This window comes from Rhamphochromis longiceps, linkage group LG16 (assembly GCF_057381845.1).
Source record: "Rhamphochromis longiceps isolate RC_006_pf linkage group LG16, R_longiceps_female_GT1.1, whole genome shotgun sequence".
Lineage (NCBI taxonomy): Eukaryota > Metazoa > Chordata > Actinopteri > Cichliformes > Cichlidae > Rhamphochromis > Rhamphochromis longiceps.
In genome coordinates, this window is record NC_140572.1 from 18,223,781 (window position 1) to 18,234,914 (window position 11,134).

An 11,134-nucleotide genomic window follows, 5' to 3' on the forward strand; every position below is an offset into this window, starting at 1 on the left:
AATACACACACAGGCACAAAAAGTTGCGAGTATACGTGCACACATGCACACTCACTCTCACACAGAATACACTCTTTTTTCTCAGTCCTACCATCCCAGGCTCTCCAGGAGTTCTTGCGGCTGGCAGGGCTGAAAGGGAAAGCCGAGCCCAGTCCAGAGAATTCCAAGTTCTGCATAAGATGACTGAGGCGGTTCATGATCCGGAACGATGCCTCACCGCCCTCCCGAAGAAACTCATGGAGAGACATTAGAGCTGGCTGCTGGTCTCACCCCTCTAAAACAAACTTTGTCATCCAGAGAGAGAGATCCCTCGCTGCACTTTTTAAAGCTTTGACAGACTCCAAAGCATAATTCCCAAATGCTGACATGGGAAGGATCCTTCTTTTAATGTGCCAGGTTACTCAGGATTACAAAGAGATGCTCTCACACGTGTTCCTGTGCGTAGATGTTTGCAGTGGCTACATATAAGATAAGCCTACTGTCCTCTGCAGAGCCACATTGAGGACTCAAGGCAAGCGCACAGTGCAAAGCTTGCAGAATCACAAACAGCTGAGTCACTGTCTGCATAAACTCTGAAACAAACGCTGCTCACACTAGAGGTGAGAACAAGCCCAGGTCCCTTCACACACATTCGCACACAGACCCCTAGTACACACACACATCGTCAGTGGAACTATTGACAACTGAGAGAAGCAATGCTTTCCAAGGAAGGACAAGAGGGGAGGAGGGTGGAAGGCAGCAGAAGCAGAGGGCAGCCGGCAGAGCATAAATCCCCTTCTGCTGTTTAGGCTAATTATACTCCTCTGCTCCTGAACTAATCTACCCTTTCTTTCCCTCTATCTCACAGGATTCCTCCATGCATTAAATTCACAGTGCAAAAAACTACTGCGCTAAAGCCAATCACCTGTAAGACTTAAAAAACAAAAAACCCAGCAAAAAAACCAAGAAAAAACCCCATAAACTTTATGGCAACAGTTAAAAAGTTTCTTGTTACTATGTTGCCTGAAACCGAGGAGGAGCAAACCCAGTGGAGAGGAGGTTGCTTATTGGCAGGCTTGGGTTTATTTGTGGGTTTTGTGTGAGTGTTTGGCTGGCAAGCAAAAAGGCAGCTTGCACTTTATAGGCTTAGAATAGAGATGAGAGGGGAGATGCACTCTCTCACATACCAATGAGGCACCTACAGCGGATGGGACACACAACTTCAGCTTGCTATTCGGTGACATTGTGATGGACCGAGTTGAAAAACAGGAGTCGTCCCAGGAATTATTAAAAAAATATGGTTTTCATTTATTTAACCCCCCAAAATTATATTTACAAAAGTAATAAATGTTGAGCTCATAAAAGAGGTCAAAGAAACAAAACTGAACTCAGGCAACGACTGCAAACAACAAACCAAATGACTGAGGGGGTAACAAACAAACACAATCATAAATCACAACACAATGCAGTACAATCTAGTTTGTTAATAAACTAAACACTAAAGAAGAAAATCAAAACCATTAAACCCTAAACTCAAATATTTAATTTAATACAAATACTTTGTTTTTAAATGAAAGAAAACACACATTCTCCCCTTCAGTAGGAAGTGGCGGTGTGGTCCAATTATCCCTTTTTGCATTTAGTGGTTTCAAACCCTGGCTACCATCTTTTGTCCAGGAACTCCCAGGGATGATGGCAGGTAAGAAATAAAAAGAAAAAGGTTAGTCAAAAATCAAAGTAATGAAGTGATATGAATACATAAGTAAACTAAATGTGCGCGCTCACAAATAGAACAGATGTATCCAAACCAATCAATAAAGTTATTGGAAACTAAAGTGTGTTACTATGTTCAAATGAAGAAATGAAAATACAAGAGTTACTGACTTCAGAGTGTGGACAAGGGTTTGGCCATCACAGACATTCAGCCCTAATCTCCACCTCATCCCTCCATCCCTGTCTTCTTATTAATCATGTCTTATCCCCCATTTATGACATATTCCACCTCCTATACTTAACTTTCTATTACCCTTTTGGTGTTTGGGCACATACTTACATACAGTGCTGTGAAAACTTATTTTCTCTCTCTCTTCCTGTTTTTTTATTTTTTTATTTCTCACACACTGAAAAAAATGTTTTGTTCAATTTACTCAATTTTTTTATGACAAGTGGTTGCACGAAATAAATTTGTTTGAATCCAGAAATATTTTTTAAGTACACTGAATTTAATTTAAGCGAGTAAAACCAACATATATTTTTAAGCTACTTTAACTTAACTGTTGTGGATACGTCTTAGTCAAATATTATTAGTAAGTCCAACTAAGGTCGTGTTAAATGTACCAGAATAATTTGTTTCCTTTACACTTATGTCCCAAACTTATATTCAAATCAATCAAATTGTTAATTTCTCTCTATTTCAATTAAGTTAAGTTTACTTAAAAAAACATTGCTTACCCTGATTTGTAGTTTTTAAAAACGTCAATAATGAAAACTACAACATTCTTTCACATCATTTATTAATGCAAAATTTGTTGCAAACAGAATAAGAATCCACATCTCTAAGGGAAATTGCTGCAATTTGTATAATACAAATTACAAAACTTTTGCCTATGAACTAGTAGCTTTAAAAAGCTGTATTCAAACAAAACAGAAACAACAGACAAGAGAAATGTTAACCAATGTTTCTCTTCCTCTAAAAAAGAAAAAAAACAAACAAACTCCTTACATAAAAGAATAAAACACTACCAGCAGTATAATGTATCACAATTAGAAACTGATGCATCCACAAACTAACCAGTTTCAGACTTGCTGTTCTGCGATCCATATTTAGAAATTGCATTTTAATAAGGTAATTAGACTTAAAATTAAACTTGTGTTTTCCTTACTGCTTATTGACCACTGTCTTTCCATTCTAGTCCTTCCTTGAAGATTCTGAATGTTTTACATATTTTCTGACCTAACATACTCGCTTCAAAACAATTAAGTCTTTAAAGTGTTACCAGTGTGCTGCAGTGTGGTAATCATGAATGGTTTTTTTTGTTTTTTTTATCCGGTTGAGTTAACACTGATTATACGCAGGGCAGCAGCTATAACTGAATAATTACAAAGTTGCTCTTCAAGCTACTCAAATGTACCACACGTGAAACATTCATTATTGAAAGTTAAAATGTTCAATCGAAACATAACACAGAACAAATGATGGTTGTACAAGAGTTTCACTCCTATTCACAAGAGCACCAGTCATTGGTAATTTACATAACAGCATTCTCTTGATGTGTTATTTTAGAAATCTTCCTATCCAGTAGCAATTTTGTTCTTCAGCCCAAAGACTTTGGGGGAGAGCTTTTCACCATCGAATCCCATCAACACTTTCTAAATGAATTCATAATAGTCCTTCAATTCCTTGGGGAAGGCTAGGTTTAGTGCATAGATTACTCCAAGCATCAATGCACAAGCTTGGGCCAGAGATCCAATGTTGTCCATGACTATCTCCCCTTCAACAAATATTCCAATGTCATCATAATGTCCATTTTGTCCATCCTCCCTGTTGATGACATAAATGCCCATGGTGTGCTTCTTCAGGTCTCTCTGGATATCATCTCCTTCAATGTCCTAAACATTTAATAAAAAGGTAAAAGAAAAAACAATTAACTCTACAATTAAATTCCAATCTAGTCGTTTGTGTGTGTGTGTGTGTGTGTGTGTGTGTAATACACACACACACAGATATCTATCTAAAAAGTGTGTGTATAGATGACTTGCTTACAATGACTTAAATGACTTACAAAGAACTCCCGAATAAGGCTTCCGTCCTCTTCACCAAGGTAGAGGCAAAGTGCCCTGAGAACTGCTTCCCTTTTCACTTTAACATCACTTTCAGTCTGTTTAAAGAGAGTTGCTGATTAAACCAATTTGGAAAAAAGAACAATGTCTGACATTCGCAATAAGTAAATTTTATCATATGTCAGTTCAAACATAGTAAATAAAATTTATATATGAAATTTCAAAATTTAGATTGCTTGGCTGGTCACCTAAAACGGCTTATTGGACTCACCAGTGACCTGCCACTTAAGACAAAAGAAATCCAAATAGAATTTGCAATATTCAGATTTACCTCTTGCATGATCTGCAAGTGGTGGGCAAGTTTCTGCCCAGAAACACCGCCCTTCTTCTGGAAAACTGTCATCAACTGAGGTGTAATTCTGTCTAACTGTGCCGCGAAGGTCATCTCCAGTTGAAGTGTTGTAATACACTGGAATTCAGCATTTACCTGTATCACACACACACACACACACACACACACACACACACACACACACACACACACACACACACACACACACACACAAAAAAAAGAAGACTGGTGCTTAATCATTGGTATGATTATTTTGTTATTTCTTCATTAAATGCTACAATGCAATTGCCATCACTTCATAAAGCATGATTATCATATGGGTTAGTATACAGTGCATGAAGGATGTTACTACTGTTAATCAAAGAAGAAATGAATGGCATCAGTCCATTTAACGGGTTTAAAGGGTTTTAAAAAGCAGATATTTGTCTGTTTCAGGTGGTTGGCAACACATTTTCCTGTGCTCTTTGTCCACTGGTGGGAGTGTCTCACCTGTGAGGTCAGCGGGGCAGAACTCTGCCATCAGCAACAGAGAGCAGAGAAAATTTAGATGTGCAACTAAAAACATGCTTGCCATGTAAGCCCCAAACACCTCTGAAATTGCTCTGCAAACTTCAGAGTACTTATACTTCAGGAGTCCTGTGGGTACCGTAAAGACTCATGTATGCAAACAAACCACATTTTTTTTTGCAATCTGATCCTTTTTCTCTTGGCTGTTTCCTTCAGGGATCACCACAGTGAATGATCCACCTCCATCTAACCCTATGCTCTGCATCCTCTTAACTCACAAGAACTAAATTCCTGTTTTTCATTTCACTTTCGCAAGTTTTTTTTTTCCTTTTGTCCTGGATAAAAGAAATTTAATCATATATATTAATTGATATTAATTAATATCAATATTAATAATCACAAGAACCCTTAAGATGAGATAGATAAACTTGTCCCTGCAATACTGTGACAAATACTGTTGTGATAAATATGTAAGGAATTTGCATGTACTTACCAAAATAACACCATCTTCTTGAATAAACAGTAACACATAAGGGGAAGAAAATCTGCCAGAAAAGGAAGACAAATAAAAAAAATAAACTTTAGAAAGACAAACAATTACCGTTTCCAAGCCATTAGTGCATTACTTCATGATACTCCCTTGTAACAAAACAAATCTTACTTGTGCCTCTGTGCAAACTACAGATGGCACGATACCACTTTTTTATGTCCGATACCGATATCATAAATTTGATTATCTGCCGATGCCGATATGAATCCGATATAGTGTATTTTATAATAAATAAAACTGTTTTTATAAATATTTTGCTGCATTTTGTATAAGTTCATACTCAGTTTTAAAAACAAAACATTAAAGCTATTCTGTTATACCTGTATGCAAAAAATACACTGCACCCAAAATATTTTATACTTCAGCAATACTGATCAACCTAAAAAACTTACACCATCCTCCTTATTCAGGTATTCTAAACAGTACATAGAAATATTAAACTAACTAATAGGACTGCCAACTCCCAGCAAAAATATTAGGAAACCACCCCGCACCCTTCGCCTGATAATGCTTAATTGACGTAATCTACTTTAATGCACAGAAATCAATTATTTTTCTATAATAATTTGATTCAACATTTTTCTTCAATACAGTTGCAGACAGCGCAGACAGCGTACCTTCCCAAAGGAAAAAGTGCTATATGTACTACTATTACTAGGGCATATATTAGACTTAATATTTACTACATACAATAATGGATCTCTATACATTTAACCAGATCACCACTTTGGTAGTAAGATTTAGAATAATTATTTATTAAAAGCTAGACATTTTAAATGAGAATAAGAAAGAAATTATGTCTTTGTGTCTCCCTTTCCCTGTTAATGCCCTACCTGGCCCCCTGGCAAAACTTTGCTAGATACGCCCCTGCACAGTTACCAGATGTCAGCTACATAGAAAAGGATCCTGGTGTTATTTGTCTCTCATAAACAGTTCATAACTTCCCTTCAACTCATTCATGTGACCTAAAATGTAAACCTGTTTCTTCATTACCTGTTCAGCTCTAATGATTCAGTAAAAACTTCTCCTGGTTTCACCTTCATGTTTCCTTCTCACCACATATCCAAACTATCATGACCAGCAGCTATTACGGCTGTGGCTCCAGAAAACATCAGCGGATACTAGAAGTAATATTAAAAAAAATTCTAGCAACAGCTTATCAAGCTTAAACGTGCTGCTGTTGTTTATCTGCCGTTTTCCTCTTTCTAGCGCAAACTGGGTGACTAACAAATGAGAGAGACTAGCGACAGAAAAGCCGATCACCTGATAATCAATCAGTTTCATGATTGAAGTAGCAACAGGAGAGGGAGGGGGGAGAATGAGGGAAGAAGTTTTAGCTGTTCAGCATGAAGACACCGAATAACTCCAGCTTTGTGTCTTTTTTCATTCTAGCTGAAGTAGGGCTGGGCCATATTATACCGTTCACGGTAATACCGGTATAATGTTAGGCAACGATAGGAAAATGAAATATCGCGATAGAATATGAGTAAAACGCGCATGCGCAGTGCCTTTGTTTTCATACGCACATGGCCGATTGTTGAGTGAAACAGATGAACCAGAATTGGTTTGTAAAAATGGTGCAACTTCAGTGATGTGGAACTGGTTTGGTGTTTGTCCGTCAGATACACGACAAAGCACATTTTTTTTGCAGAACATGCAAGCGGCCGTTGTTATTGTCGTATCTGTCGGACTAAGATGCTCTTAAATCTGGGAGTAATCTGGGTCCTAAACTCAGTATCCTTCAGGTCAAACGAACACTGCAGCATCACTAAGAGTTAAAAACTGTCTAAATTCTTTCATCTTTAATAAAACGATCAGCATTGCTGCTTTACCAGGTGTAACTATGAAGTTTAACTTCCAGGCATCCATGAAAACAAAATGTATTACATTTAACGGAGTTAGAAGCTAGCAGGAAGCTAGCGGAAGTTAGCTCGCTAGTTTCGCTAGTTACCTAAGCATGATATAGCATGTTCTGACTGAGAGATTTCTGAAAAAAATCAAACGTACAGCTCTGCTATCACTTCCAACATAAATGAAGACAGGAAACTAAACAGCAGTGACGTTTGTAGGGTTACTGAAGTTGGGCTAGCTGGTATATAATTATGTGCTACGTGATCGCTAGCAACACAGCTATGTTAGCATAACATACACAGTGAAGCTGGAGGACAAACACTAACACTTTTCCACTTATAAAAGTTAACGTTAAGGTTCCTCATGGTTAGAGACAAATGCAATCGCATGGCAGGATGCTGTAAAAGGACCAAACTTCAGTCAGGAGAACAACTGAGATAATCCATCCACAATACGAGGTTAGTCATTAATATACTGCAACAACATGGGAATAGAGCAGCTGCCAGAGAATTCAACATTAATGAATTAATGGTACAGAAGTGGAGGAAGCAAGAAGAATGAGTTTAATAAAGTTTGATTTATCTGACTGCTTTGTTTCGCTTAATGTGCCTTATAATCCCGTGCACCTTATGGTCCGAAAAATACGTACTGCACACTGCAGTTTAATGTTGCAAAGCACCTCTTTTTAACTTCAGTGGATATTATACATGGTTATGCTCAGGATATGTCAGCCCATTTCTACTGGAAATGCCTTTTGGTTAAACTTTCAGCAAGGAATTTGCATTTGCACTGTTACATTTTTATAAAGCTTTAATGTACATAAAAACCAGCTTCTTGTTTAATTTTTAAGTGAAAATAAATGATAGGTTGTCTTTTTGCGCTAGTAATGTTGTGGAGTTGTATTTTGTCTCGCATCAATTATATCGTCAGTTATATCGTTATCGCAAATTTTCAAATATATATCGTGATAAATATTTTTGGCCATATCGCCCTGCTCTAAGCTGAAGTATAAAACAAATCGCTTCCTTTCCCCCTCAATACAAAACTCCGACAGCCAGTCCAGCTGTGGCTCCATACATCGGTTGTTAAGCTCAACATGAAAATACTATGCAAACATAAAGAGATGAACTTACACACTTGCTTTACTTCTCTGTGTTAGTTTTCTCTGAGATTAAATGCAGCGGTTTGGAAGCACGTAGCGAGGCTTCAAATGCTAAACCAGACCGCTGACAGGTCTCGCACTCAACAGCTCTATCAAGTGAAGCAACTTCTTTTCTGAGTTAATTTCAGTTCTGACAAACATCACTCTCAGTGCCTTTTGATCTCACATTTTTGGCAACCACTGAGTTATTCTCCTCCACAGTTTACAACCATTATTTTTTTCTGCACAAAAGACGTTGTGCAATGCCAATCCTACTTATTTCCTACTGCACCCCTGACTGTGCAGGTGCGTTCAGAAGCCCCCTCCCCCGCCCGACTATTCCTTAATGCCAATGTTGTGGCGGGAGGGACGATTTCTCAACTTAAAACTGCAGGCGACTGTACAGTGAACTTTACAGCTAACTACAGAGAAATTGCCTCGTTCCATAATTTGTTAGTACAAAGTGTGCCACAAGAACTAAGCTAAAAACATATGACATTTTAACGCATCAATACAATTACTCTTTTAATAGAGCAGTAGCTAATAGAGCACATAGCTAGCTTAAGTCAAATTCATGACAAAGTTCAGAGGTGTACAACTACTTAGACTTCTTTCTCCATGTGCACACGTCTTAAAGAGTCAACATGCTTTGACTGAGGTAAAAAAATAAAACAAAAACGACCGTAAAAGGTTTACTTACCGAAGCTAGACCACCTTTATATGAAGTTGTGCGATTAACTTGAGCCCGCTTGCAGCACACAAAGAGTCCGCTTCTTCAGTCCGCGTGCAAAATGGTGGCCTGTCCTAACGCATGCGCAAAATGGCCCAGCAGGAGGCTATGAAAAACATACTTAAGCATTTTGAGCTACATTTAATTAACTAAAATTAATTGGATTAAAACGCAGGGAATGTATTCTGGAGTTACTCGAATTATATATGTAGACAGGAATTACTCATTTGAATTGAAAAGATATACCAAAATATAATATGCTATATTTAAAAGTAGGGCTGAACGATATATCGCATTTGCGATAATATCGCGACATGATCAAGTGCAATTTTCTAACCGCAAAGGCTGCGATTATACTGCGATTATAAGGCTGTCCAAATTACTACCATATCCCAGAATTCATAGCGCGGCCCAGCCAAACTCCAGTTTCCAGCAATGGCGGCCGCTACTAAGTTTTAAAATTACTCATACTAATCTTTCTGGGTCACAAAATAAACTTTTAACATATTTTCAGGCGAGAAAGTAGTTGTGTAAACATCAAATATCTGCTCGGTTTATCAAGATATCCCATATTTGCAAAAGTGCTTCGACGTTTTCAGAGGCGTCTGCTACCCACCAGCTCGACAGCTAGCCGGGAGCTCGAGGATTACTGATGCGGCCGAGAACGGCACAACTCCCGGCACATCATTTTCAGATCACCGCGGAGTTTCGCTGCTCGGGTTAAACGTAATATATAAGTCACTTAGACAACCTAAAAATGTTATTGTTGGGCTTTTTTCAGTGTTTTGTTTGTTCGTGAGTAAATCGGTTTGGCTGAGATTAAAGTTATTAGATTAGATAAAATAAAACTTTATTAATCCCCCGGGTGGGTTCCTCCTTGGTTTTCACACAGCTGACTAAACGTCAAACAGAAAACTTATTAAACAGAAGTATGAGACAGTCGAGAATTTACACCAGTGTCTGGTTATATTTTAGATAGCAAGAAGCAGACGGCCGAGTTTATTAAACTCCACCGAGACAGCGGTGACGCTAATCAGAACTAGCCTTCTGATTAGCTAATCAGAAGGCTAGACCGTCCAATTTCACGCCTTTAAACTTTAAAGGCGTGTTTGTGTGTGTGTTTATACAATTGCTATTATGTTTGCACTTTATGTGTAATGTTACTGACTGCAGAGATCAGTAAGATGTGTGTATTTTTTATTTATTAGTTTTATTTATTTAATATTATTTTTTAATTGAATGACTGTCTAGTAGTTCACAGATGTCGAAAAACTGAGTGTGGTAAAGCCACTGATTTTTTTTTATGTATATTTCTGCAATCTGCACATTGTACTGACTTTCATTTTAATGTTTACACCAGGGTTCCTTGTCAGCACTTTATGCTCAGATGTTTGTAAGCTAAAAATAAACTATTGTGTATGTTCAAATATACTGTTGTGATTGAAGAAGTTAAATAAAAATGTCAGTCATCAATTCATGCATCACCTCATGTCATCATAACAGAGGTCTGTCTTCCAGGAAAGAACAGTTTAAAATTAATGTAATATAGTATTGGCCATACTATATGATGTATTGCTTGTCTTTGTTTAATAATACAGAAGACAAAGACCTTAAAAAATAATCGCATATCGCATCGCAATATTGGGGCAAAAAATCGCAATTAGATTATTTTCCATAATCGTTCAGCCCTATTTAAAAGGAGACAATATCACTTCTTTCAGTGCAGTTAACATATTTTAGATTAAATACATTTTAATATCAGACAAAGATAACCCAAGTGTGCTTGAGCTTCAGGGAATGAACTGATGAACTGACAACTTAAATTTCCTCTCCTTCATACAGACCAAAGCAATAACCCAATGTGGTAAAACCTGCAAAGAGCACAAATAAGTAAAGAGTCTACAGTCATGAAAAAAACTCCAAAAGTTGTCAGGGCATTTAACTAAAAACCACAAATGCACACTTATTAATAATGGTGCTTTCTTCTGTGCTCCACACACTTTGACCGGGGATCACCAAAGCCATTAGGATTCATCGTCTGGGGACCTCAAATCGAGCATTGCATTTTCTCAAAGTCAAGCTCAGCTGCAGTCCAAGCTGATCAGCTGATGGCTTAGCTGATACCCTTCTACACAAATGACAAATCCTATATAGGGCCTACTTTTTAAGTCTGACTGCAGTTGCAGCATATCACCATCTTCACCTCAGGTCCACCTTTCATGATTTCTTCTCTATTTAATCAAA

At 37.6% G+C, this 11,134-nt stretch overlaps 2 protein-coding genes across 2 annotated transcripts in view; both read right to left on the reverse strand.

Annotated features, from left to right (window-relative positions):
• The window catches only part of mcf2lb (mcf.2 cell line derived transforming sequence-like b), a 53,830-nt gene extending 53,207 nt beyond the window's left edge, over positions 1 to 623 (reverse strand). The window contains exon 1 of the mRNA XM_085384361.1: positions 92 to 623. Within this exon, the coding sequence (XP_085240487.1) occupies positions 92 to 248 (157 nt within the window). The 5' untranslated portion in view covers positions 249 to 623. The remainder of the gene's footprint in view (positions 1 to 91) is intronic.
• Positions 624 to 2,456: 1,833 nt separating this feature from the next.
• Positions 2,457 to 9,092, reverse strand: LOC146650905 (uncharacterized). The gene is made up of 5 exons (XM_085385094.1): positions 8,861 to 9,092; positions 5,112 to 5,163; positions 4,091 to 4,246; positions 3,762 to 3,857; positions 2,457 to 3,588 (listed from the first exon to the last, which is right to left on the reverse strand). The coding sequence occupies exons 3-5, from the start codon at positions 4,202 to 4,204 to the stop codon at positions 3,349 to 3,351; spliced, it is 450 nt and encodes a 149-aa protein (XP_085241220.1). The 5' UTR covers positions 4,205 to 4,246; positions 5,112 to 5,163; positions 8,861 to 9,092; the 3' UTR covers positions 2,457 to 3,348.
• Between the last annotated feature and the right edge of the window lie 2,042 nt (positions 9,093 to 11,134).

What these genes read in the sequence shown, in the direction of transcription:
- LOC146650905 (XM_085385094.1), bottom strand. Translation starts at nt 4,204, where the DNA reads ATGACCTTCGCGGCACAGTTAGACAGAATTACACCTCAGTTGATGACA. An exon ending in ACTTGCAGATCATGCAAGAG is followed by an intron (nt 3,858 to 4,090) that starts GTAAATCTGAAT and finishes CTCTTTAAACAG; the next exon opens with ACTGAAAGTGATGTTAAAGT. An exon ending in GCCTTATTCGGGAGTTCTTT is followed by an intron (nt 3,589 to 3,761) that starts GTAAGTCATTTA and finishes TTAAATGTTTAG; the next exon opens with GACATTGAAGGAGATGATAT.